Source organism: Prionailurus bengalensis, chromosome A3, assembly GCF_016509475.1.
Source record: "Prionailurus bengalensis isolate Pbe53 chromosome A3, Fcat_Pben_1.1_paternal_pri, whole genome shotgun sequence".
In the NCBI taxonomy this organism is placed as follows: domain Eukaryota; kingdom Metazoa; phylum Chordata; class Mammalia; order Carnivora; family Felidae; genus Prionailurus; species Prionailurus bengalensis.
Window position 1 is genome coordinate 15,968,676 of NC_057354.1, and position 26,280 is coordinate 15,994,955.

The 26,280-nt window shown below is 54.2% G+C and overlaps 2 protein-coding genes across 3 annotated transcripts in view; one reads left to right on the top strand and one right to left on the bottom strand.

Annotated features, from left to right (window-relative positions):
- The window catches only part of RIMS4 (regulating synaptic membrane exocytosis 4), a 64,298-nt gene extending 44,555 nt beyond the window's left edge, over window positions 1-19,743 (top strand). For both annotated transcript variants that reach the window (XM_043602293.1, XM_043602294.1), the window contains exons 3-6: window positions 10,916-11,028; window positions 11,306-11,407; window positions 12,043-12,182; window positions 15,214-19,743. In XM_043602293.1, the coding sequence (XP_043458228.1) occupies window positions 10,916-11,028; window positions 11,306-11,407; window positions 12,043-12,182; window positions 15,214-15,432 (574 nt within the window). In that variant the 3' untranslated portion in view covers window positions 15,433-19,743. The remainder of the gene's footprint in view (window positions 1-10,915; window positions 11,029-11,305; window positions 11,408-12,042; window positions 12,183-15,213) is intronic.
- A 754-nt stretch (window positions 19,744-20,497) lies between these two features.
- KCNK15 (potassium two pore domain channel subfamily K member 15) lies at window positions 20,498-25,692 on the bottom strand. The gene is made up of 2 exons (XM_043602292.1): window positions 25,331-25,692; window positions 20,498-21,450 (listed from the first exon to the last, which is right to left on the bottom strand). Exons 1-2 carry the CDS (start codon window positions 25,611-25,613, stop codon window positions 20,741-20,743), a joined length of 993 nt encoding a protein of 330 aa, XP_043458227.1. The 5' UTR covers window positions 25,614-25,692; the 3' UTR covers window positions 20,498-20,740.
- Between the last annotated feature and the right edge of the window lie 588 nt (window positions 25,693-26,280).

A 26,280-nucleotide genomic window follows, 5' to 3' on the forward strand; every position in this document is an offset into this window, starting at 1 on the left:
CTGGTGTATCTCCTGGGGCAGGGCTTTCCTTCCCTGGGCCCCGTTCTGCCTCAATGAAAATTGGAGTTCTCTGTGTCAAGGATGGAAGGGAACAGCTGTGGGTTTGGCAGAGTCAAGCTTCCCACCTTCCCCTCCAGCAGGCCCATCTCTCCCAGATAAAGGGCAGGGGCTCAAGCCCCCTGAGAAAGGGCCATGAGAATAGTGCCTCCCCAGACACCCCTGAATCTTGAGATACTCCCTGGTGACTGTCTGCTTTAGTTTGGGTTCCCCAGAACCAGGCCTGAAAAATGGATTTGAGTCCAAGTAGTTCAGTTGGGAGATGGTTCCAGAAAACCATGGCAGAGGAGCACGTGAGAGAAGCAAAGCAGGCACGCAGGAGCATGTGCTTTCAGAAGCGAGCTGGGGTGCCTGGGCGGCTCAGTCGGTTAAGCACCAGACTCCAACTCAGGTCATGATCTCACGGTTCGTGGGTTCGAGCCCTACATCAGGCTCCGTGCTGACAGCTCAGAGCCTGGAGCCTGCTTCAGATTCTGTGTCTCCCTCTCTCTCTGTTCCTCCCCTGCTCATGCTCTGTCTCTCGCTCTCAAAAATAAATAAACATTTAAAAAAATTGGGGCGCCTGGGTGGCGCAGTCGGTTAAGCGTCCGACTTCAGCCAGGTCACGATCTCACGGTCCGTGAGTTCGAGCCCTGCGTCAGGCTCTGGGCTGATGGCTCAGAGCCTGGAGCCTGTTTCCGATTCTGTGTATCCCTCTCTCTCTGCCCCTCCCCCGTTCATGCTCTGTCTCTCTCTGTCCCAAAAATAAATAAACGTTGAAAAAAAATTAAAAAAAAATTAATTAAGAAGCGAGCTGCCACCACGGGCAACCAGAGCTTGATCCTGAAGGGGACTCTGGCAGTCAGGGGGACCGTGCACCCCGAAGCTAACCCCGGGAGGAGCGGGTGAGGGGAGCTAAATATTCATTCTTGACTCAGGTCACTTACTGTTTGGTGGCTGCTTTCAGTTAACTCTCCTGCCCTCCCTGCAGCAGAGTGAGCTTTTAGGGCCAGAGGAACACAGGTCCTGACTGTTAGAGGTTGGTGAGCACTGATGTGGCAAGGGTTGGAAGATGTGGGGGTCCGGGTAAACAGAGCCTGCTGTCTGAGCCCACAGCACTACCGCCTCCTGGCTGCCCAAACCAGAAGCCTGGGGTTCTCCCAGGCAGCTTCGCCGCTTGTGTTCCATATCCAACCCATCACTGGGCTCTTCCATTTTATTCCTAACTATCTTTGACTCATCCATTTCTCTCCCTCCCACCCCCCTGGCGAGGCCACTCATCACTCCTGTGGGGATGTATGCAGACTCCTTTTTGGTCTAAACTCCATAGTCTGTCACTCAGCACTTACTTCCGCTGATCTCTGCCAGCCTCTTCCCGGCCTCACTGTGCCCCCTGCTCCAGAGCCCTGAACCTCTGTCTCCTCTCCAGGTCTCTGCTTCCTCTACCTGCACTGCCTTTCCTACCTCTATTCCCCCTCCACCCTCTGACTCATTCCTCCTCCAGATCGCAGCTAAGAACTGGCGCATACGCTTCATCTCCGGTGCCAGCTTCGGTTAATTGATAGTGGCTCCCTGGAATGCTGTGTGGAGAACGATTCCGGAGCCCGTTCTAGCCTCGGCAGGAATGCTGAGGTCGATTAGCAATGTCTGCCCCGGGTGTGGGCAGGGGAGGCGGAACATCGAGGTCTGCCATACCTCTGGCTGTCTCAGCGGCTTCCACAGCCTGATCTCCCCCACCACAGCACCCTCCACTCTGTCATAATTGTCACACGTGTGTCTGTCTATCTGAGTTCAGTGCCTGCCCAGCATTGCCCTGCAGGTGATATTTAGCGCATTTTGGTAGATATCGGATAGGTACTGCGGGCAGAAGCACACCCACATTTCACTCCTTCCTGCACCTCCCCAGCCTCCATCACTCAGAATCGGGGGCCCGGCATCCTCTCTGGGGCCCGGAAGCTCTCCAAGCTGGCTCCCAGAGCCCCTCCTGCTCCTTCCCTGTGTCCCGCATTGTTCTAAGGCGTCTGGGTCATCAACATCCAGCTCCCTGGGTGTCTGGATCACTGTGCCCAGAGCCCTGGAAAGCAGACTGTGAGCTGATGGCATGGCCACTGCACCTGGGTTCAGGGTCACATTTTGCCAAGGCTGTTTCCCTAGTCACCAAAGGCCCAGGAGACCTGGTGGGTGGTTGGAACCCCCTTTCTCTTCCCCACTTCTGCTATTTAACAGAGTCATTGTGCCTGAAGGACAAACCAGCACTGGATATGGCTGTGGGCTAGGAGACAGGGGGACATGTTTTGTTCTGCTTTATAAGCACTAGTATTTATGGAACATTTGACTGTGCCAGATTTGGTTCTGGGTTTATGTCATTCGGTACTTACAACAGCACTGAGGGGTATCCTATGGTTTTTTCCTGCTTCACCAAAAAGGAAACCCAGGCTTTCTGAGAGGTGAAGAATGTGTCTCTACAGCTAGTGGATTGGGGGGGGGGTGGTCAGGATTCAAATGCAGGCCTGCTTGACCCCAGGGCTTGCAGTGCAAGCCCCTGTGCTCTGCTCTGGTTAAGGTGAAGGTTTCCTCAGGGCACACAGAGGTAGCACAGCAGAGTAGTTAAGAAGATGCACTCTGCAGTCAGACTGCCACTTCCTAGCAGAGTGATCTTGGTTGGGTTATGTAACATTTCTGTGCCTTGGTTTCCCTTTCGGTTATCTATTTGATACGTGAATCAAATCCCTGGCTTCATGCCTGTGAGCTGCACTCATGTGCTTGGGGGCAGGTTTGGAAATGTCTTGAATACTTGAGAAGCCAGAGTGGGGATTGCGGATTCTGTGTGTCCTTGCATACAGTCAATTCTGCTACAACGCTTGTTTTGAAAACATGAATTTGTTCCAACACAGTTGAAGTATTAGGGAATAATTTGAGTGCAGTACAGATTTCGCCTTTGCTCAGGTGCGTTTCATCCATGGGACACACTAGGGGAACGCAGAAACTGCCCCTACACGGGAATACATAAGACACACGGCCAGCAGCTCCCTGCTTCCCACAGCTCCTGGCTGGTGTTCTGTCCACACCCGGCGTCCCACTTCAGAAAGCCCTGCTCCGCCAGGCACGGTAATTCACCGGCTGCCATCCCTCTGACACTCGTTTCCACAAGCAGACTTTAGGTTATCTCCTAGGTACAGCGCTGTATTTGTTTTGGCATTTATGCATTTCTTAACCTTTTAATGTGTATAAAGACTGTGCTACCACTTTCACCATGTTCCTGTCTTTTTTTTTTTTCTTTTTGTGGATGTGATACTGATGTAGTATTTGGGTGTTGTGCCCTTAATTAACCCTGTTTTCCCCATAAGCTGATTTTTTATTGAAGCATTTTGCACTGCAGAGTGATTTTCAGGAATGTATATTCTGTGTTACAGCAGAACTGGCTGTAGTGTAGGCTCACCAGTCTGTGGGAGGGTAGATGGATGGGTGGAAACAGGGGGGCAGACAGTGAATGGAAGAGAACCCATAAACTACTAAGACCTTTCTTTCAGAAGCACATAACCCATAATCACCAGGAGGGCTGTGCAGCCTTTTAATTTCGGATGCAACTGAGACAGGTGATCCATCTGGAAAAGAGAAGAGTCACTCCCCAAATAACCCAATTACTTCTTGAACTGTCAAGAGCACAGAAAATCCAGAGTCCAAACTGAGCTCAAAGGTTAATAATAAAAGACAAATGGGTTTCAGCTCCCCAAACAAAACTAATGAGAGTTGAAATGCAGGCAATCTTATTTCACCATTAACACAAAAATAAAAGCCCAGTGGAACACGGATTGTAATCCTGTTTTAGGCCTGTGCCTGCACCCGCGTGGCTCACATGTGTCCTCAGGAGAAACCAGCTACTGCAGCCCTCCCCCATCCCCCACTACCCCCTAGTTGGCCTGGGCTTGGTCTCAGGCATCCAGATGCTACACTTCCAGACAGGCCGGGACTCAGAAGTGCCATGAAAATGCCATGAAGAGGGAGAAGAGGCTCTCCCAGGCCAGGCGGCAGGGACCAGATTTTATTCACTCAGCACATACTGTGTTGTCAGGTCCTATACTGAGCACCTCGCTTGTGTTACCTCACTGACTCTCCCCAGCAACTCAGTAAGGCGATTATAGTTGATCTGCATTTCATAGATGAGGAAATAGCAGCTCGGAGAAGTTACAAAACTCACCCCAGGTTGCACAGCACTGGAATCCAAGGTCTGTATTATGCCAAAGTCCAGTCTTAACCACCATACTTTCCAAGTTTTAGACCAGCTGAAAGGTTTGGCAGTGAACATTTACTGAGTTCCTACTGCATACAGGCATGGTCTAAGTAGTAGCATGTGTATGGTATTTAACTCAGCAGGCTCTTTCCCACCCCCTTGAGAGTGGCTCCTATGAGCAGACATTTTTGAAGCATTTAAAATGGGTACAGCACAGGCACCTGCCAAAGGAATGGCTGCACACTATCCAAGAGGTAGATAGGTGTGGTCCTGAGTGCAGATGAGAAGATTCAAGCACAGAGACACCAGCTGCTTGCCAGAGATCACACAGCAGGCAGGTGACCAGTGAGTAGAACCAGCTCTGACTTTGTGTCCCCTGCCTTTTATCCTCTTCCAGGGAAGAACCCGAGGTGGAGTGGGGTCCCTGATACAGTTGGTCCTCAGGCCAGCAGGGACCCGTCACCACTTGCTTCTTCCGTCCTCCAGCCCCATGGAGGATGTGATAACCCATTCAGGGTTTCTGGGGCGTCTGCCTGGTTCCTTGGCAGCTGGCGAGGCACCCTGGGATGGGAAATCAGGCAGCCGCCCAGATATTATAAACAATTACTGCTAATTACCAGGCCTGCCAGTTCCCCATTGTCTGTTCACAATCCCATCAGGAACTGAGGAGCAGACGATGATGATGTTGGAGGGAACTTTCAATTTCAGGCTGCAGAAGCCTCGCTCTGCCTGGGAGGCTGGGCCCTACGGTGACTTGGAACCCAAGAGGCACCGCTGTTTCTTGGGCTTTTGGAGCCCAGACCCTCCTTACAGAATGGAGCCTGGACCCCACAGATGGCCAGGAGCATGGGTTGGAAAAGAGGGCTGTGGAGGAAGTCCCATGTCCTCAGTTGTGAGGAAGTCTGGGTCTTAGCTTTGGTGCTGTTAATTAAGGATCTTTGCAGGAATAATAGGTACACATTTCTATCCCTAGATACTTAAGTTTCTCCCATACTTTCTCCATGAGGCTGTTGCATAATTGCTGAGATAATAGATTCAGAAGCCGGACTGCTTGGATTCAGTACTCCTCTGCCTCTGTTTTGGTTTGGCCCTCTCTTGGGTACAGCAGGAACATATGCTTCTCTCCGGCATGGAGGGACACACACAGCCTCAGACACAGGTTCACTTGACAAGACACCAGGCAGCCATTTCTGCAAAGCGTCATGTTCGTTTCTCAGCTCCACCCAGTAGGAAAAATAGGCACAAGGCCCCTCTGCTTTCAGATTCTCCAGGCCTGTGTGGGGTTTTTTGTCATCGCTCAGCACCACCAGCCCAGCCCAGGGACCCAGATCTTACCCGCGGACCCTCTTGTCCTCCCTGACTCCCTCTGCTCTCTCAGGCTGGGGAGTTGTTTGTTTGTTTATTGGGGGTGGTGGTGCAGGACCGCGTGGTTTGTGCGCATCCTTCTGTTTCTTCTTGGATTTGAAACTCAACAGCCAAGAATATGCTTATTGTCTGCCTTCTACTGGGTCATCACTTGTCTGAGGCTCCTGCCTGAATGGAAGAAGGTGGAGGGATGGTAGGAAATCACGAAAAGGAAAAACACTCAGGCTACAATGTCAAATTATTATCCTGCCATCAACCCTGCCAATAGCTTAAGTAAAAACAGAAGGTACTGTCATGCCACTCAGGTGTCTCACATGGTCGAGGGCAGAGCTTGGGCAGCCTGGATTGGGGGGCTAGTTTGGGGCTCCTGGTGAGGGCTACGCACGGGACTCAGTTCTCAGGACTTTCAGTCTCTGGGCTTCTCTGTCTTGTTTCCCAGAGGGAGTTTTTGTTTGACTGAGCTTGGGTCAGATGTCTAAGCTGTGGATCCATCAGCTTTGGCCAGGGGTCAAGGTCACTGTATTTGTTTAAGCAGTGCCAGTTGCCATAACCAGACTCTTTAATCAATGACTTCATGCAAACATTCGTTTCTTGTTCATGCAAATTTCAATGCTGGTGTTTCTGGTCGTTGGGCCCAGGCTCCCTTTTTCTTAGGGCTTCTGATGTGGGGGGGAGGGGAGAGAGAGAAAATCATATGTGGTTTGTTTTTTTTTTCCAATTGTGGTTAAAATACACATGATGCCAATTTACCATCATAACAGTTGGGGGTTTTTCTGAAGTATAATTGACACAATGTTACATTAGTTCAGGTGTGCAACATGGTGATACATCGGTACCATCTGTCCCCATACAGCAGCGCTGTTACGGTATCACTGACTGAAGGCCCTATGCTGTGCCTTTCATCCCGGTGACTTACTCACTCCACAGCTGGAAGCCTGGGGCTCCCCTTCCCCTTCATCCCTCACCGAAACAGATTTCAAGTGTGTGGGTCAGTGGCGTTAAGTACAGTCACACTGCTGTGCACCCATCACTTCCATCCACCCCCAGAACTCTACATCTTGTTAAAGTGAACTCTGACCCATAAAACATTAACTCTTCATTCTCCCCTCCCCCCCAGCCCCTGGCGACCATCGTTCTGTCTCTGAATTTGCCCTAATACCTCTTGTATTGGAATCACATAGTGCTTATCCTTTTGTGACTGGCTGATTTCATTCAGTGTAACATCTTCAAGGTTCAGCCCTGTTGTAGAATGTGTCACAGCTTCTTTCCTTGTTCGGGTGGAATAATATTCCATTGTATGTACAGACCGTTCCTCCATCGATGGACACCTTCGGAGTGTTGCAAACGATGCTTCTATGAACATGGGTGTACAAATGTGTCTCAGAAGCCCTGCTTTCACTTTTTTTGGCATATGCCCAGAAGTGGAATTGTTGGATCATATGGTAATTCTATTTTTAATTTTTTTGAGGAACTGCCATCCTGTTTTACATAGCGGCTGTACCATTTTACATTCCCACCAACAGTGCAACGGGTTCCAATTTCTCCACATCCTTGCCAACACTTGTTATTTTGTTTTCTTAATTTTATTTTGTTTTTGATAGTAGCCATTTTAATGGGTGTGAGATGGTGTCCTGTGAGCCCTGACAGTTTCTTGTTTTTGTTTTTGTTTTATTTTTGTCGTGCAGGAGTCTGACTTATGCTTTGATTGCTAAGGCATTCATTTTAAAGAGGCAAACAAATTGCCAGCCACACAAAGAGCCAGGCCAGCTCCCCCTCCCCCGAAACTGAGGTTCTTTTGTTTTAGAGATTTGGGTTGATTTATAGATCTTGGTTGATTTCAGTAACTATTTGGGCTACTTGTCTGTTCTCTTCCCATTCTTTAAATGCCCACTCTTGTGTTTTAAATTCACCAATAAAGAGCATGCCCTGAGACCCTAGGCCCCCACCCTTGAACTCAATAAAGGCAGAATCCCTGGTCTGTGCACTGTCTCGTGCCCCTCTTCCCATGATCTTGCTGTGTAGACCCCATGTGTGCTGTGTGGTTTTCCAGGTCTTGTATAAGCCTTTATTTTTTCAGTTTCCTGGTGGTTGATGGCTGAAGGGCATCGTGCAATCATAATAAGAACCACAAGGGTTGGTCCAGTCGTTACATTGGTTTGGAGAGGGGAGACGTCTGTGGGAAGCTCACGGCTCCTGGTGAGTGCCCCAGGCATTTCTAGCCTTTGGCATTACTACCGATAGGCTTAGACTGGCACAGGACAGATGGCATGTGGGAGGTTTTTATAGGTTAGGCCTGGAAGTGGCCTGTATCCCTTCAGCTCATATTGGCCACACTTGGTTACAAGGCTGAGCAATAGATTGAGCTGTCTGTCCGGGAGGAAGAGATGAGAACAACATTCACCGCACTCAGAAATGCATACTGGGGCACATGGGGGGCTCAGTTGATTGAGCGTCAAACTCTGATTTTGGCTCAGGTCACGATCCTAGGGTTGTGGGATCGAGCCCAATGTCGGGCCCTGTGCTGGACGTGGAGCCTGCTTGGGATTCTTTCTTTCTCTCTCCTTCTGCCCCTCTCCCCTGCATTCTCTCTCTCTCTCTCTCTCTCTCTCTCTCTCTCTGTGTGTGTGTGTGTCAAATAAAAAGAAAATATTTAAAAGAATGTTAGAAAAAAAGAAAGAAAGGGGGGGCGCCTGGGTGGCGCAGTCGGTTAAGCGTCCGACTTCAGCCAGGTCACGATCTCGCGGTCAGTGAGTTCGAGCCCCGCGTCGGGCTCTGGGCTGATGGCTCAGAGCCTGGAACCTGTTTCCGATTCTGTGTCTCCCTCTCTCTCTGCCCCTCCCCCGTTCATGCTCTGTCTCTCTCTGTCTCAAAAATAAATAAACGTTAAAAAAAAATAAAAACATAAAAAAAAATAAAAAAAAAAAAGAAAGAAAGAGAAAAAAGGGGCGCCTGGGTGGCTCAGTTGGTTGAGCGTCTGACTTTGGCTCAGGTCATGATCTCACGGTTTGTGAGTTCGAGCCCTGCGTCGGGCTCTGTGCTGATGGCTTGGAGCCTGGAACCTGCTTCGGATTCTGTGTCTCCCTCTCTCTCTGTCCCTAACCCCACTGGCATTCTGTCTCTGTCTCTCTCAAAAATAAATAAAAATTAAAAAAAAATGTTTTAAAGAAAGAAAGAAACAAACACATACCAGGCTTCTAGGAGTCCACTCCATGTACTGGGGCCAGTCCTGGACAAGGGGAGGTTATCGTGTGCTGTGGCAGTGAGCTAAGTGTGTGTCTTCCGCCCACAGATGTAGGTTCAAATCCTGCCTCTCCCAGCCTCTCACTGTGTGACTCGGGCAGGTGGCTTTCCTGCGCTGAACCTCAGTGTCCTTGATGTTAGCTAAATAAAATCATACCTGCTTCACTAGAATCTTCATGAGTCACACCAGAATATATGGCCCGTGAGGACAAGACTTGAATAAGCCCTGGAGCCTGGAAGGGTGCTGGCACATAGTAATAAGTCCTTGGTACTGAGGTACCCAACCCAAAGTGGGTGGGCAGGGGACTGGGTGTGTCTTGTGATACTGTCTTCTTTAGGACATTTCTTCAGGAGCAATGCATTTCCCCAGCAAGACGGTGGGGTCTCAGTGTACAGGGTCTGGTCCCTCAGGAAAGACAGACTAGTGGGCTGAGTGGTTCAGAAGCAGGAAGGGGCACCCGTGCAGGGTGGATCTCAAAACCCCACCTTCCTTGGAAGCTCTTCCTGCTCCTTCAAGGCTGAGAGCCCAGCAGGTTTCCCAAGGGGGGAGCTTTGGAGAGTCTGCTCTCTGTGCAGCGAACCAAGCATGCAGTACCCTCCATGCCCCAAGGTGCTTTCCTCCTCCTGCTCAGAGACCGCCCTGGCCGCTGCTGTGAAACCTGGCACACAGTGGGCACTTGTTAAAAATTCACTATTATCCTCGGGACCTGCCCAGGTGGGAAGTCACCGGGGATTGGCATCAGAAGTGTTGTACTCAAATGCTGACTGCCCTGTGAGCTCCATGGCTCTAGTCCGAGCAGGACCTGGGCTTCCTCACCTGAATAATGGTGGTAAAATGAAGAACCAACATCCTGGGGTCAGAGCGAGGGTCACATGGAGAAATGGGTTGCCCGTGCTTTGCTCCTGAAGGTGACAGGGTACGTCAGGCATGGTACTCAGTGCTTCATCTCACACCTAGGAAATGGGAACACTATTATTCCCACTTCGGAGATGAGAGAGGAAAAACTAGCTAAAATTGGCATAAGCAAAAAGGTAATAATTTGTAATAATAATAGTTGTTATTGACTTATGTAACCACGGAAGAGGTGAAGTATCCTGCTTTAGGCAGAACTTGGTCCAGGAGCTTATGCGAGGCCACCTGTATGATGGCTTCCTTCACGGACCCCAGATGGCGGCAAGATAGCTGCCAATGGCTCCAGTCTTCTGTCTCAGGCTCAAGCCTGGTGGGAAAAAAGAGCTTCTCACTCCCCACAGTCGAAAGCCTCCTAACCAGATTCTTGTGGGCTGAATTGGGCCACGTGCAGGTCTCTGAGCCAGTAAACAGCCAAGGGAAGGAATGTGCTGATTGGCCAGGCGGAGCTCACGCCCAGACTCTTGAACCTGCTCTGCTCCACTCCAGGGGAATTGGTGCCTTGGGGAGGGGCTTTTCAAAGGAGATTTGCGGTCTCATTCCCAACAGACAGGGCGCAGTGAACTTGGAGCAGCAGCAACCAAGGCAGACCTCCGAGGCCAAGCCCCTGGTCCCGTGTGTCTCGAGTTGTCAGGTGTAAACGAGTCTACTGGGGCTCTCATTAAAAGGCAGACGGATTCAGCAGGTCGGAGTAGAGTGCGGTGCACGTTTATTCCTCATTAGCTCCTGGGCCATGCTGCTGGTCTCTGGACCAGTGTTGTGGCACTAAACCATGGGAGCCGGGCACTGACCAGCATCACCTCCCATGTTTCTTACGACCACCCCGGGAGGCAGATATGGTCACACCTGTTTCATGGAGGTGGAACCTGAGGGTTGGTGAGGAGAGGTGGGGGGATGGTACAGGACACAAATGCTAAGCCCTAGAATTTTGGAGTCGAAGTAGAGATTTGAGGGCCATGAAGATAGAAAGAAGTAAGGAGAGACAGGACAGAGGTCTGCCTGAGGCCGGGTGATGGATGTGGACGGAATCCCCGTGGAATGAGGGAGGTTCTGGAGGTGACTGCCTGAGTCATCAGAGTCCTCAGTCAGCTCCTGGGAACATTAGTTTTTGTCTCATTTTTTTCTTCTTGCAGCCTTAACTATGGGGGAGTTTGCCTGGCGTCAGACGCGCAGTTCAGTGACTTCCTCGGCAGCATGGGGCCAGCGCAGTTCGTGGGTCGCCAGACCCTGGCCACCACGCCGATGGGTGAGTGCCCCAAGACCTATTCCTGATGGGGGGCACCATAAGCCCTCGTTCTCCCCCTTGTCCCCATCCCCCTTGGCTCCATCCACCGAGCACCCAGCCTAGAGCCTAGTCTGCACCCACAGGCTCAGCAGAGCCTCATGTTGGAGTGGTTTCTGGTCTTGTTTTGGGTGGGAGCAGGGGAAGGGGGGGGCTTCATCCCTAAGTAGAGACGAGAGGCTGAGCCCCTGGGCGAGCTTCTAAGCCACTTCCCAGTCCCGTACTTTGGGGCCCCTTGCAGGGGACGTGGAGATCGGCTTGCAGGAGCGGAATGGCCAGCTGGAAGTGGACATCATCCAGGCTCGGGGACTGACGGCCAAGCCAGGCTCCAAGACACTGCCAGGTGTGGGGCTGCCCTTCCTTCTACAAGGCAGGGGTGGAGGTCGGCGGGGAGGCCCTGAGGGGTTTCCGGGTCTAGAAGAGAGAAAATTGGGCCCAACTACAGGGGACTCCCTTGTCCCAACTCCAGTGACTCACATGGGAGTAGTGGTTTTGAGTTTGTTCTGAGAACCACTGGAGATTGTCAGTTGACCTTACTGGTCTTCCCCACTGGTTTGAGCTTCTGGAGGACAAGGACCATCTTTCCTGTTTATGGCTATACCCCCATGCCTAGGTGCTTGGCACACACTAAGTAGGTGCTTAGCAAACATGTATTGGGTGAATGTGTCAGTGATGAAGGGGTAAGCCAGGGAAGGGGTGAGCAAATCGGGGACTAAGGGAGGAAACAGGTAAGTACAGAGTGAGCAAAGGCAGGGAGGGGGCAGGTAGGATCACCCAAGGAGGGGGAGTAGGCCCCACCCAACCCCAGCTGCACCCTGTCACTCACACCTACCACCACACTTACCCCTGCAGCTGCCTCCCCAAACCCCATGAGGCCATCTGGCCCCCAGCAGTGGGTGGGGAGCCTCCCCCTACTGTGCCATTTGCCCACCATTTGGGGGCCAGAGTCGAACTCATCCCGCCGGTCTCTGTCCTCAGCGGCCTACATCAAGGCCTACTTGCTGGAGAACGGCGTCTGCATTGCCAAGAAGAAGACCAAAGTTGCTCGCAAGTCGCTGGACCCGCTGTATAACCAGGTGCTGCTGTTTCCTGAGAGTCCCCAGGGCAAAGTCCTGCAGGTGAGGGGCCCCGAGGTCTGTGTATGCAGTTCCAGAGGGAGAGAGGGGGCACCCCAGCGTGGGGGGTGTCTCTGGAGGGCCTCACCTGGAGGAAGGAGGGCACTGTGGTTGATCTGAGCTCCACAATTCAATTTTGAACAAGTTCCTTTCTGACCCTCAGCTTCTTTATTGTAAGATGGGCATAAGATGGGGGTGCTCATAGTACCTACAGATAACATTGTGACAGCGAAATGGGTGCCTTGTGCAAGAAAAATGCAGGGTCGGCCCATGGTAAGTGCCCCACAAATGCCTGCCACCATTGTTCTTCTTGTTATTATTAATCATTATCAGAACAGCCTCTGGAAGCCGGGGGCTTGGCCTGGAGCACAAGATAATAGACTGGGAGCTGTTGAGGATCCAGAGAGGTGTTTGGTTCCCTGGCCATCAGGGGGGTGCTAATGGTGACTCAGGCATCAAGCTAGAAATAGCTGCCCATCGTGGGTGTTGGCAGGGCCCAGGTTGGATGCCTGCAGGAACCGTATGCCCACTGCCTTGGAGTCACCACTTGGGCACCTCTGGCTTGTACCTCAGTTTTTTGCTTCTAACCAGAGCAGGCAAAGCAAATGAGGGCGGGGCCAGCGTGCTACAAATTTGCCAAGACAGTGGGACTTTGGCCAGACTGGGAAGCCCAGGGCCTATCTAGGGCAGAATTTTTCAACCTGAGGGTTAAGACCCATCAGCGAGCTGTGAAATCCGTTTAGCGAATCTCAACAAGTTGGTTCGTTTGTTTGTTTAACAGAATAGAATAGGAAAGAAAACATTGATCATTCTTAGTTAGGCAGGTCTTATCTGACTTTCTTCAATTGGGAGTCCCCTGTATGCACTGGGTGATGATGTAAATGTCTTACTGTATAAACTAGTCAAAAAAGTTTGGGAGAACTCTTCTAGTCTAGAGCCATTCACATGCAACTTAAAACATCTATGGGCCAGGGGCGCCTGGGTGGCGCAGTCGGTTAGGCGTCCGACTTCGGCCAGGTCATGATCTCGCGGTCCGGGAGTTCAAGCCCCGCGTCAGGCTCTGGGCTGATGGCTCAGAGCCTGGAACCTGTTTCCGATTCTGTGTCTCCCTCTCTCTCTGCCCCTCCCCCGTTCATGCTCTGTCTCTCTCTGTCCCAAAAATAAATAAACGCTGAAAAAAAAATTTAAAAACATCTATGGGCCAGATCTGGTCCAGTAGACAAAGGTAGAGCATTCTGGCCTGAGCATCTTTGGAGAAGCTCCACAGAACATCCCTGTCTGGGATGTGGAGGGGATGGGGAAAGAGAAAGCTGAGTGGGGTCCTTGCTGGTGAGCTCTCTGACTGATGTCACAGCAGGACAGACCCACCAGCCCCGTGAGCGAGATCCGAATGCCAGTTGTAATAGTTTGCTAGGGCCGCCGTAACAAAGTACCACAGATTGGAGAGTTTACACAATAGAAATTTATTTCTCACGGTCCTGGAGGCTAGAAGCTCAAGCTCGAGGTATCGTAGGTTCCATTTCTTCCAAGTCCTCTCTACTTGGCTTGCAAAGGCCGCCTTCTCCCTGTGTCCTCACGTGTCTTTTTGCTTTTGTGCACACGCATCCCTGCTCTCTCTCTCTCTTCGTGTCCTAATCTCCTCTTCTTATACCAGTCGGATGGGATTATGGGCTCATTTGACTCTCTTCCCAAATACAGTCACATTCTGGGGGTTAGGGCTTCAGTATGAATTTTGGGGGAACACAGTTCAGCCCATAACCCCAGTTTAAAATGAATCCATCCAGGCACCAGAGGCGGACTTCTGATCAGCTGCCCAAGGAGCATCGAAGACTGGTCAGGTGAACCATCTCAGGCACATGATTGAACTTCTCTGAGGCTCAGTTGAAACAGCTGTGAAATCAAAACATTTTGTAGGGTTGTTGGGAGGGTTGAATCTAAGGCCAATGGAGCCTTGGAGCAGCGTCCAACACCGTATGCAGTAGTGGCTCACGCTGTTGTCATCTTGCCCTGTGTGCTCGAGAAGCAGCTGACAGTTCATAGTGAGCTTGGACGTCCACTCCTTTGATCCTTGCCTGCGAGGGAAACTGGGGATAATTTCACTTAGAAACCACTCTGAGGGCCCGTGAGGTTGGATGACTTAACCCAAACCACCCAGCCAGGACTGGGATTTGAACCCATCTGTGTCTGACCCCAGAGGCTGTGCATTAAAGTCATCGGGCTCCACGGAGTGACTGAGCCAGCCCACCTTTGTGGGCTAACCCCACAGGGGACAGAGTTAGACTCTGAGCTCCAAAAGAGCAAATGAGGGTCCTGCAGCCACAGAAACCACCCGACTAGCTGCTCCAAGGGAGAGTGTTGACCAAGAAATGGGGCAGGCACTACAGAAGAGTCTGTTGGAAAAAGGAAGGAAGCTAGCTTGTGTACCATACATCCACCAGCCACTTTTAAAACTTTGTTTTGTTTCTCATGGGGGGGTTTTGAGAATCTGGAAGCAGAGGGCCTGGTGGGGATTGCAGGGGGAGGGTACCAGGCAGGGGACTCACATTGTAGGGCCAGCCCTCAAGGCTCAACTTCAAAGGTGGGGGGTGTGGAGGGTGGAATGGAGAGAGTTAGATGGGAGGCAGGAAGCCAGTTGCCCAGGCAAGCAATAATGGCGGCACTAGAGCCAGGAAGATATGGTCAGGCTTGATCAGTTTTTTTTTTCATGTTTGTTTATTCTTGAGAGAGAGCGTGCAGGTGGGGAAGGGGCAGAGAGAGAGAGAGAGGGAGACACAGAATCCGAAGCAGGCTCCAGGCTCTGAGCTGTCAGCACAGAGCCCAACGCGGGGCTCAAACTCATGAACCCTGAGATCATGACCTGAGCTGAAGTCGTTTGCTTAACCGACTGAGCTCCCCCAGGCACCCCAGGCTTGAGCAATTTTAAGGCGGGAGCATCTACAGGACTCAGAGGTCAGGTGGGCATGAGGGTGACCTGAGTTCTGGTTCTGGGCCCGTGAATGGCAAGATTTGAACCGCAGTGTCTCTCGCCCCGCAGGTGATCGTGTGGGGGAACTATGGGCGCATGGAGCGGAAGCAGTTCATGGGTGTGGCCCGAGTGCTACTGGAGGAGCTGGACTTGACCACCCTGGCCGTGGGCTGGTACAAGCTCTTCCCCACCTCCTCCATGGTGGACCCAGCTGCGGGCCCCCTGCTCCGGCAGGCGTCCCAGTTGTCCCTCGAGAGCACCGTGGGCCCCTGTGGCGAGCGATCTTAGGGCCGGGGTGGGGAGGGGCTCCCCAAGAAGGCCTGGAGAATGCCCAGCCCCAACCTGGGACCCCAGGCCCAGGGGCACATTGAACAGAGGAGGATGGGGTTCTCCCCCACAGTGGGGAAGCAGAACGGGGAGACCTGACCCCCAGGGCCCCTCCTCACCCCCTTTTTGCCTCCTACCCCCTAAGACCTTCCCTCTCCCAACGGGATTGGCTGCACTTTTGACTTGGCCGGTTCTTGACCTGGTGGATGTGGCTGCAATCCGGAGAAAGGAAAGACTGAGGTGGCAGAGCATACCATCCTCCTGTCCCAGACACTGTCCGACTGCTCCCCCTTTTTGCCTCCTCGGAAGCTCGCTGCCCGGAGCCAAGTCCAGAACCCAGCGGCCATCTCCATGGTGCCAATTACCAGCAAGTGTCTTTCCTGCGGCACCGGGTTCAGGCAGCTACTCCTGCCCCAGAGCTGATGGGGCAGCTTTGCAAGGATCCGGAGCCAGCTCCGGGGGGTCCAGAGCCTCCCACATGATGAGGAGCTCGGCCTCCCTCCGCCTGCCCGTGGAAGGAGCTTTGCCGCAGCCTGTCCGAGTCCATCTGTCTGTCCCTTCCTGCCTGCCCCTCTTCCGGTGGCTCTAGGAATTGGGGTCCAGCAGGGGCCAAAGGAGAGGAGGCGGTGCCCTGGACCTGGCACAGACCCCCAGGGTGCCTAGCTCCGTGGGATTGCAACGAGATAGTGTGGAAATGGACTGGAAAGAACTGGGTCGTCTGTGTTTTGGTGAAGGAGCCACGGGACCCTGATTTTCGAGAACCCCAAGTCCAGGGAGCTCACCGTCTCTGAATTTGGGGGCGCTGGATTGGAGAGGGAGTCTAAGCAAAGTTGGGGTTGGGACCAGTGGTGCCAAGGCAAGGGTTTCCCATATAGGAGAATCCCTCCTCGTTGGGTGAGGTCAAAGGTCTTCTTGTCTACCCCTCTGCCTCCAGGCTAGGGGTCTGGGGAGGCAACAGAGCTTCCCTATTTTAGTCTTTTTAAACAAACCATCCTGTACTAAGGGCAGAACCCACTGCCCCTGCCTCAACTACCTTGGCTCATGAGTGTAAGAATCAGGAGATTCCTTCTCAAGCAAGCCTGGGTAGCTGCCTTCCTGGCCCGGCCCTCCCCGAGGCCCACGGAAGCCCTTTTGCATGCTGGGAGGACACAGGCTGGCCCCTCTTTATAGAAGCACATTTCTGCCACCTCCCCTGGGAGGCACCCAGCAGCCCACCACCCCTCATTACCCAGTCCCTGCTGTGTAGGGCGTAGTCCAGTTTAGCTGGGTAGAGTTAGCGTTCCAAGCCCTGGGGCCTCTTCTTAGCTTGCATATAGTCTTTACAGAGTTCCAGGATGGGTAGAGAGGAGGCACACCAGAACATTCCAGGAGGCGGCTGTCTCCTCACTGGTCTGGGTCTGAGCCTGGAGCCTGATTCATGGGAGGCCAGCCCTTCTTCTTCCTCTTCTCGCCCCTCCTCCTCCCTCCCCACCCCTCTGACCCGGTTGTAGCTGGAGCTGCCCCTTATACTCAGATGTTCTGACGTCTTATCCTTGGTACTGGTTTTATTTGTGAAGCACTCCTGAGGGTTGTGGGCCTTGGTGGAGAGGCCTGGGCTCCATTGGAGGAGGTCATTTTCCACCGAGGATGCCCAGCTGTGTTCAGCCCTGCCTTGTCCTTGGCCTCACTCTAGGCTATTGATCTGGCAATTTCTTCCACCTGGAATCCCTCTCCTCCTCTATCCTTCCCTCCCCTCCCCTCTGCCTCCTTAAGCCCTGGGGAGCCTTTAAAGTCCCGGATGAGTTATATCGCCTCCATAGAGCTTCCCATGCTGCACTGGGAAGGGGAGACAGAGATGCCCCTTTCTTTTATCGATGAGCTCTTCCGAGCTTCCTGGGATTGTGCTGGGTGGAATCCCAAGGCTGGGGCAGGAGGCAGCAGGGCTCTGGGTGGCCTCTAATCTGAGGCCCAGAATCAGCCCCTCCCCTGTTTGTTTTTTTAACCAGTGTGATTTCTCTGCTGTTCGTTTATTACTCACCATTTGGAATATTTTGAGCCAGGAGAGCACCTTCTCTCTCCAGCCGTCACTGCTCTGGTTGTTCAGGGGTAGCTTTTCAAAGACGGGGCAGAGCCAGGCTGTCCCAAACAGAGGGAGAGAGGGCTCGGAGCCCCCCCAGCCCAAGCCTACCCTCTGGTGTCTGCACAGCCTTTATAAAGGGAGAGAGCACGCTCCAAAGCAATAACAACATCCTGGGGGTGGTCACCGAGGGCCCCCCTCAGTGACTTTCTTGTTTGTTCTGTGAAATCTCAGTTCACCTCCTGGTGGGGTGGGGTGGGGGCTGGAGCCCTGTTTCTTCGTATCATTGTTGTGAGCACGTGCCCCGCTTCCAAGGGGGCTCTGACCATTTGGTGTGGAACCACTGTCTGTCCTCACCAAGAGATGGGGATTTGGGGAGGGGGTGACTATTCTCAGTATTAGCTTTGGGGAACCTTCAAGGCCAGCCTGTCCCTACTGCTGTCTGATCCTTGCCAGCTCAAGCTCCATCTGGAGAGGAGCAGAGAGGTGGAATTGTGGGATTTGGGAGTGGGAGGCTAGGGTTTATAGAGGGGCTGATTCTTTTTTCAATCTCTGGGCCAAAAGTCACATGCAGGGGTGCTGTGGGAGGGAGTCTTCTCCACTTCCCTTCTCCAGAGTCCACTTTCCATACAGCTGGGAACAGACCTTTGGGACCATTCATGAAGTCCATTTTACTGATGAAGACTGAGGCCTGGCGAGGGGAACGCTCGCCTCTGGGGTCACCTGGGAGTTCGGTGGCGCCTCCATCCTGGCCTCCTCCCACCCGAGGCTGAGCTGGAACCAGAGCAGGCCCAGGTGGGGCCACTGTTGCCCACGACACTTCTTCCTCCCTTCTCTCCGTAGAGCCTCCCAGAAAAGATGGGAAGAGCAAATTGTAGCCCATCTGAGAGGGGAGGAAACTAAGGCCCAGAGTCAGGAAGTGACTTGCCCAAGACCCCTCAGCAGATGCGCGATGGGGCTCTGTTGTGCTTCCCTCCATGGGACCGGAAGCCACTGCCCAGGCATGTCTGCCATGATAAGCATTTGTGGCCTTTCAGCCCTGGGCCACGGGGCCCTGCTTGGTTCCATCTCTGCGGACCCCAGTTTGGCGGAGAGAGTTACCGTAGAGCCCTAGCTGCCCTGGGGTCCGGCCCAGCGGACTGAGGGTGCCCAGGATTTGGTCCAGACCTCGGTGTCTGGGTAGGGGTTCCTGCTGAGGGTGGGTCAGAACCCCTGTAGGACCAACCTGAGGGAGGTAAGTGCCGGTTCCCGCCCGGGGGCTGTGTGGGAGTGAGACGGCTGTGACACACGTCATCTTAAGGAAAGCCTCACAAAACTTTCCGATGTAACAAGATCTGACCTTCCCGTAGTGCTTTTCAAACTTTTGCTTTCCAAGTGCTTTTACGTCGAGTATACCCTCACAAGAGCCCCTGGGGGGTAGAGGGGGCCTGTATCGTCAGCCCACTTTACGGAGGAGGAAGCTGAGGCCCTGGGAGGGAAAGTACCGGCTAAGGTCCCACTGTGGGTTCCCGGCGGGGTCCGGACTGGAACTCAGTTCTCCCACAGCTCAGAGCTCTAAGAGGAGGTGAAGCAGATAGCTTAGGGGTGGTTACGTACTTTACGAGCTGATTCACCATCCGGTTCCTTAAACCAGGAGCTCCTGGGCGCACTTCGGTGTTCAGAAGCGGCGCCGAGCCCCCCTCCCTTTGGAGCACAGCTGTTGCGTCAGGCAAGGCCACCTGCATTTATTTATTGAGCAGCAGCACTGTGCCCGGCCCAGGGGACCGAGCCCTCTCCCGTTCCCCCGCAGTGATTCCCCTGGCTCTGTGGGAGGGCCCCTTGTCTGTATAGCAGCGCCTCAGAGTGGGCAGAAGGCTGCCATGTCCATGAGCGCATCGGACTCAAACCCTGTGGGGGAGGCTGACTGTGCCCATGTACTCCTAGCTTCTGTGAGGGCAAAGTGGAGACTTGAACCCGGGGCCTCAGGCATCACATCTGGAGCCCTTTCATTCTATGCCTGCCTCCGAAGGGGGTGGCTGGGAGGCCGGACCCCGGGTCCTCAGGCTGGGGGCCTCTCCATCCACCCACTTTTCTCTCACTCCCCCTCTGGGAGCAGGAGCCACTCGGGACTTTGGGGAGGGAGGGTTTCCGGGGCGCCTGGGTTGGAGTGGGTCACGTTGCATTGTGTTCATGACCATGTAGCTCATGTTGAAAATTAAAGTTTTTGGCTTTTCTAACCTGGCTCGCTCTGCTTTGTGTTGAGAGTTCTATCTGGGAAGCCACGGGTACTTGGTGTTTGAGGAAGCCGAGCGCTGCAGAATGCCACGGACACCTTAGGGGGCAGGGTGCATCCCAGGAACCCTTCCAGAGATGCAGGGGGTGGGGGTGGGGACACGATTCCAGGTGAACTCAGTCATTACAGATGTGGAAACTGAGGCCCAGGTAGGGGATGACATTCCCCAAGGTCACGCTGAGGGCAGTTGGCAGGACCCAGATCTCACGGCTTCCAGAAGAGGGGTCTTCCCACAGCATTTGACTGCGTCCAGGTGCTCCAGTGATGTGGTGGGTGTCAACAAGGCCCCCCTCGTCCTCGGATGACGCTCGCCAAGGACAAAGAACATGGAGGGGGGGGGTCGGGCGGAGGGTGTGTTTCATTCACACGGGTCAATTCCACTCTACACATTGAGCAAGAGGATGAGCAATCGTTTAAATAGTGCAGATTTGTCCGCCCCTCCACTCGGGGACAGGAGCTGTTTCCCTTCAGTGCATCCGATCCCTATGCCTCTCCTGGTGTGAGCAGCTGGCCTCACTGCCTGGCTCCCAGGGTTGAAAGTCCCGCATTTTCCCTTACAACACTGGAAAACCTGCCTCCTCTCTCAGCGGAGAAACAGCCACCTGTTTCCACTCAGGAGGGCTAGCTGATGACATGGGCCTGTGGAGAGCCTCTCCTGGGTGGCTGATGTGGCCGAGCCTTCCTAAAACAGTTCGGACCACGGGGATTTACACCTACAGGACGTGCTTGTGCTTAAGGTGCGGCTTTAATGGATTTTTGGAGAGGAGGGAGGGGCTGGCCACAGAAGGGAAAGACACACTGCTCGTGGCAGAAGATGGCCCTGAGGCCACAGCCCCTCTACCCTCTCCAAGCTCTGGGGAGCATGCCCTGACAGGTGACCCTAGCCCCTCCTGTTCCCTCGACCTCCCCCAATCCCCACCCTCCGGCCCGGGACAGGGCTGTCAGATGGACTTCCGCCGGGCCGGGGGCCTGCCCACCGTGCCGCCGCCCACAGCCCCAGGGCTCGAGGGGGGTGAGAAGGCCAGGTTGTCGCGGGCCCCCAGCTGCAGCCGGTGCACGCGGGACGAGATGGAGGCGGAGCCCCCGGCGCGGGCAGGGCAGCGGGGAGGAGGGCGGCCGCGGCTCTCGGGCGCCCCCAGGCGGAGCGGGCTGGCGCGGCGGGTGGCGCGCTCGGGCGCGTCGGTGCTGGCCGCCAGAAAGCGCAGGACCACGAGGTTGAGGAAGGCGCCGATGACCGTGAGCCCCAGGAGGATGTAGAGGAAGCTGAAGGCCACGTAGGGCGGCTTCCTCTGAAGCGCCTCGTCGCTCTGCAGCGCCACGAAGTCACCGAAGCCGATGGTGGTGAGGGTGATGAAGCAGTAGTAGTAGGCGTGGAAGAAGGTCCAGCCCTCGAAGTGCGCGAAGGCGGCGGCCCCGAGGGCCAGGGTGGCGGCGCACACCAGCAGCCCGGCCACCACCATGTTCTCGGTGGACACGCGCGGCCGCCGCAGGCCCAGGCAGCGCTTGGCCGCCAGCAGGAGGCGCCGCACCAGCGCGTTCAGGCGCTCGCCCAGGCTCTGGAAGGTGACCAGCGTCAGGGGGATGCCCAGGAGCGCATAGAACATGCAGAAGACCTTGCCCGAGTCCGTGCCCGGCGCGGCGTGGCCGTACCCTGCAGGGAGAGCGGAGGGGAGGGGTGGTGAGCACCGGCCGCAGCCGCCCTGTCCGGGCTCCCTCCCCTGCCCCCCGGAGCCTGCGCAGCGTCTTGAATTGCTGCTTCTAACTAGGTCATTCCCGCTTTTGAAACCTTGTGTGGCTATCCCTAACCGCCCCAAATTGTAAACAACCCAGCGTCCCTCGGCTGGGGAACGCGTCAACAACCTGCGGTACGCACGTACAATGCAATTCCGTTCCGGAACAGAAAGGAATGAACTGGGGTTACCTGCGCCAACAAAGGATGGGTCTCAGCTGCATTACAGGGAGCGAAAGAAGCCAAGCGCAAAAGACTACACACTCCATGGTTCCATTGAAATGGCATTCTGGAAACATTCTGGCAAAACCATGGGGACAGAGAGCAGATCTGTGGTCGCCAGTCGTTGCGGTTGGAGGAGGGGGTTAACCAGAAAGGGGCATGACAAATCTGGGGGTGATGGGAGCCTGCTAAGTCTCGGTGGTGGCTGCAGGACAGGTCCTCACCCGTGAGAACTTGCCCAGGGCTGCTACACTGAAAAATGTGTGTTTCACCGTGTGTGAAGTATGCCTTGATTTAAACATCAAACAAAATCTTCCATGGTGCCCCAGGACCCACAGGGTAAAGCACCTACCACTTCTCACTTGGTGTCGGAGCTCCTTGGTGATCTGACTCCCCCTACCACCCCGCACCTGTCCAGCCCCACCCTGTGTTGTTCCCCCAACCAGCATTCCCACCTCCACATGCCTCTTCTCATTTTTTTTTTCCTCCCCTGGATAGCCCTTTCCCTGCTGCCCTAGTCCATGACTTCCCACATCCTGCTCCAAGCCAGCCCTCGCTAAGCACTTCTTCAGTCTGAAGCAGTAATTCTTCATCAGGTCCCCTCGACTGCTGTCGGGGACCTACACATGAGTGGGCCTTCTGGAGTCCTGGGCCACCATGCCATCCCCAGGGACCAAGCATTCCTGGAGAGAGGAGCGAAAGCTTTCAGGGTATTCTCAAAGAGGCCCATAACCCAGGAAAGTCCAAAGAAGGTGCCCCCTCTAGCAAATGGACACCATCTGCCAAAATGTAAACACACAAACGCTTGGCCCGTGCATTTCCACAGTTAGGAAGTTAGTCCTCCAAAATACATGTGTGTGCAAAGTGAGGTGTGCGTGGGGGGCATCAGGGAAGCATCGTCGCTCGTGGTGAAAACTAGGCAACCTAAGTGTCCATCGGTAGGGGCCTGGTGAAATAAATCATGGTGCCAACCAAATGACAGAGCCCTACGCAGCAATGGTTCCGACCAAGGGTCATTTTGTCCCTGAGGGGGACATTTGGCAATGTCTGGAGACATTTTGGGTGTCACAACTGGGATGGTTGTGTGCTCCTGGCGTCTTGTGGGTAGAGGCCAGGGATGCTAAACATCCTGTGATGCACAGGCCAGCCCTCCCTCCACAACAGAGTTATCCGGTCCGACGTGTGAGTAGTGCTGGGGTTGAGAAATGCTGCTATACGGCCAAGAAAAAGATGACACAGCTTTTTAGGGATTGATTTTTTAAAAATCGCCAAAATATATTAAGTGAAAAAAGAAAGTGCTAGACAAAACAGTGTGTATAACCTAATGTCTATATATGTGTGTGTGTTTTAAAGGAATACACAGGTAGAGAATATATGTGGAAGGATGCACAAAAAACCAGTAACTGTATTTGACCCAGGGCAAGAGATTTATGGGTTGAGGGACAGGGTGAGAGGGAGACTTCCTTTTCATTCTCTACCCTTTTGTGTATGCTGCGTGCACGCATCATTTATTCAGAATATCGACACAATACATGTTATTAAAGATCTTTGGCTCCACATCCACATTTCTATTGCGTGGCCCCATCAGTTTGCTCCCTATCTGTTTCTGGGGGGAGCTCCGCCCACGAGACTGTGAGCTCCTTGAGGCCAGAGACCACGCCAATCACTTCTGTGTGTCCCTAGTCACCAGTGCCCTGCACAGAGCCTGACACAGACAAAAGGCCCAATGAAAGTTTAATATCGATAATGCTCATCATCAATAATCAAATCAAACTGAAGGGGGTGCTGAGTGCGACACAGGGGAACCTTTTTAGCAGTAAGATGCGAAGCAGCGCTGTTTCCAGCTGGTTGGGGCTAGGTCAGGCTTTGACAGAGTGAAACGAACAATGATAATAACTAAACATGCTAGGTACTCTACATAGATTATTTTATTTTACCCTCCTAATTACTGTATGCAATATTAGTCTCCCGTTTTTGCAGACAAGGTAACTAGGCTCAGAGCAAGGAAGCTGCCCAAACATCACAGGGCCTGAGCCATTAACCACTCTCCTCCATTGCGCCTCAGTGCCTCTTGCAGAGCTCTAGCTCCTGGGTTCTGGCGCTGGGCTCTCTGCAAGGCTGGCTTTTGCAGCCGGGACCACACAGCCCCAGCTGGCGCCCCCAGGTGGCCGGAAAAGGCAAAGCTCCAGCTGTTTCCAAACTGGGTCCCTTTCCCCCAGCTCCCAAAGTGCCAGTGAGGAACAGCCCACAGAAAAGGCCAAAACCAGCTGTGAGCCTTCCAGATAACGTGGGGGAGGGCAGAAAAGGTGGATGGGGTCCCACACCACTGGGCATGGCAACAGGGAATGTCTTGGGCTGAGCCTGGGTAGGGAAGCAGGGGTGCCCATGTTCACAGGAGGGGTCATAATGGGCTGAGTGGGAGCTGGGCCCACAGCTGGCAAACAATGAATTGTTATATTGTTATTATGACCAATTAATAGTGCCTATTTAGCCTCAGGCACCTTGCCAAGCATTTTACACACTTGACCTCATTTAAACCTGGCAACCACCCAGCGAGGTAGCAAGCACTGTATTTGCAGTCGAGAAAACCAGGGCTCCGGGAGGTACGTTCAATTGCCAGAGAAGACAGACAGGAGGCAGCAGAGATGAGAACAGAACTCTGGGCTATGTAATTGCAGAACTCGGGCTTTTAACCCACAGCTCACATTCGTTCCCCAAGAGCATTAGGAAAAAACTTTCTCCAAAGCTCAGGCTTCCACAGTGGTGATCCAAGCTCTAGGGGGTGCCTGGACATCCACAGCTGGGGCCTGGGAAGCAGCGGACACCCAGCCTGGAGCCCTGCAGAGCTTGCTTCTCTCCTTTCCTGCTTCCCCAGGCTTCTGCTCAGCAGGTACCAGCCAGACGGTAGCCATGGCAACGACTGACGGTCCAGATGCTGCAGAGAAACTGCTCTGGATCCCCGAGGGTGAGGTCCAAAGCTTGTGGTAATCAGTCATTCCTTCAACAAATATTTATTGAGTGTCTACTATGCGCTCGGCTGGGTACACTGCAGTGACTAAGACAGACTAGATCCCATTGTCATGGAGTAACGGCATAATAATTATAATACAAAAATCAATCTCTCTCTCTTTTTTAGTGCTTTGTATGTGTCATGCCCTGCGCTAAAACTTTCTGCACACATTATCTCCTTGGCAATAATTATCTCGGTACAGCCCTGAGATAGGGCCTATTAGCAGCCCTATTTTACAAAGGAGAAAACTGAGGCTCAGAGAGGTTAAGCAACTTGTCTGAGGTCACACAGCTAGTGTGATGCAGCCAGGCAAGGAAGCCTCCGTCTCCAGCCACTCGCGCTTCGCCCCGCTCCACCTGTCTCCCGGCCCCTGGAGGCTTCCCCCGAGCACTCCCGCGTGCCACCTCTGGGCGAACTTGAGCTCCCGACTCCTCCCAGCCCCGCCCGCGTGGGACACCGTCCCCTTTCGGCGGAGGGCGGCTGAAACGACTGGTCCACAGCCACCGGGCCCGGGCAGGGGCAGAGGAGGGGTTCGAGCCCGGGGCGGGGGGCGCCGCGGGGCCCGCTCACCGATGGTGGTGATGACGGTGATGGCGAAGTAGAAGGAGCCGGCGAACTTCCACTGGCGGCCGGCGCGGTGCGGCTCGGCCTGCAGCGCCAGGCGCTCCAGCTCGCGGTAGTCCTCGGCCGAGAAGCGGTACTTCCTCCGGAACTCGCCGCGCTTCTGGGCCAGCAGCCGCTGGCGGCCGCGCTCCGCCTCGGACTCGAGCGCGTCGAAGACCGCGGCGCCCACCAGCAGGTAGGACAGGATGCACAGGATGAGCGCGGCCGTGCGCACGCTCTGCTTCCTCATGGCGGCGCCGTGGGCCCCGCGCCCCGGGCCCGTCCATGCGCCCCGACGGCCGCCCCGCGCGCTGCGCCCTCCGCCCCGCGCGGCGGGGAGCGGGCTGCGGGCGGCCGGGCGTTGGAGGGGGGAGCTGGGGCGGGGGGGGGGGGGCGGAGGCGGGGCCTCGGTGGGGGGGGCCGAGGAGGACCGAGAGGACTCCTCCTGTCGCCCCGCCCCCTGCCAACACCTGCCTTTGTTTACCCAACGGCGCAGGTGTCTGCCAACGGTGACAGCTGGAGCAAAGCGCCCAAAGCCCGGCCGTGCAGATGTCCCATCCACCACTCTGGTTCTGTGACCTTGGGCCAGTCATTCGTTCGTTCAGTCAGTCAGTCATCCATCAGATCTTTACTGAGCACCTACTGGTGCAAACAAGCTTCCTGGGGGTAAATAGAGCTGATACTCTAGGAAAGAGGGTTGGCGACAGCACAGACACACGAAGATCATTGAAGACAAGTGTGGGACAGAAGGGAGACAGTTTCGGGGGGGGGGGGGAGGTGGGCGCCACCAGCTGAGGTGGCGGGACAGGCCTCTCTGAGGAGTGACTGGGGAGGGAGCATCTAGGCAGCCAGTGCAAGTCCTTTAAGCAGAGAAGCAGTGTGGCTGGAACCAGGGGGGTCAGGGAGCTGGGGGGTGG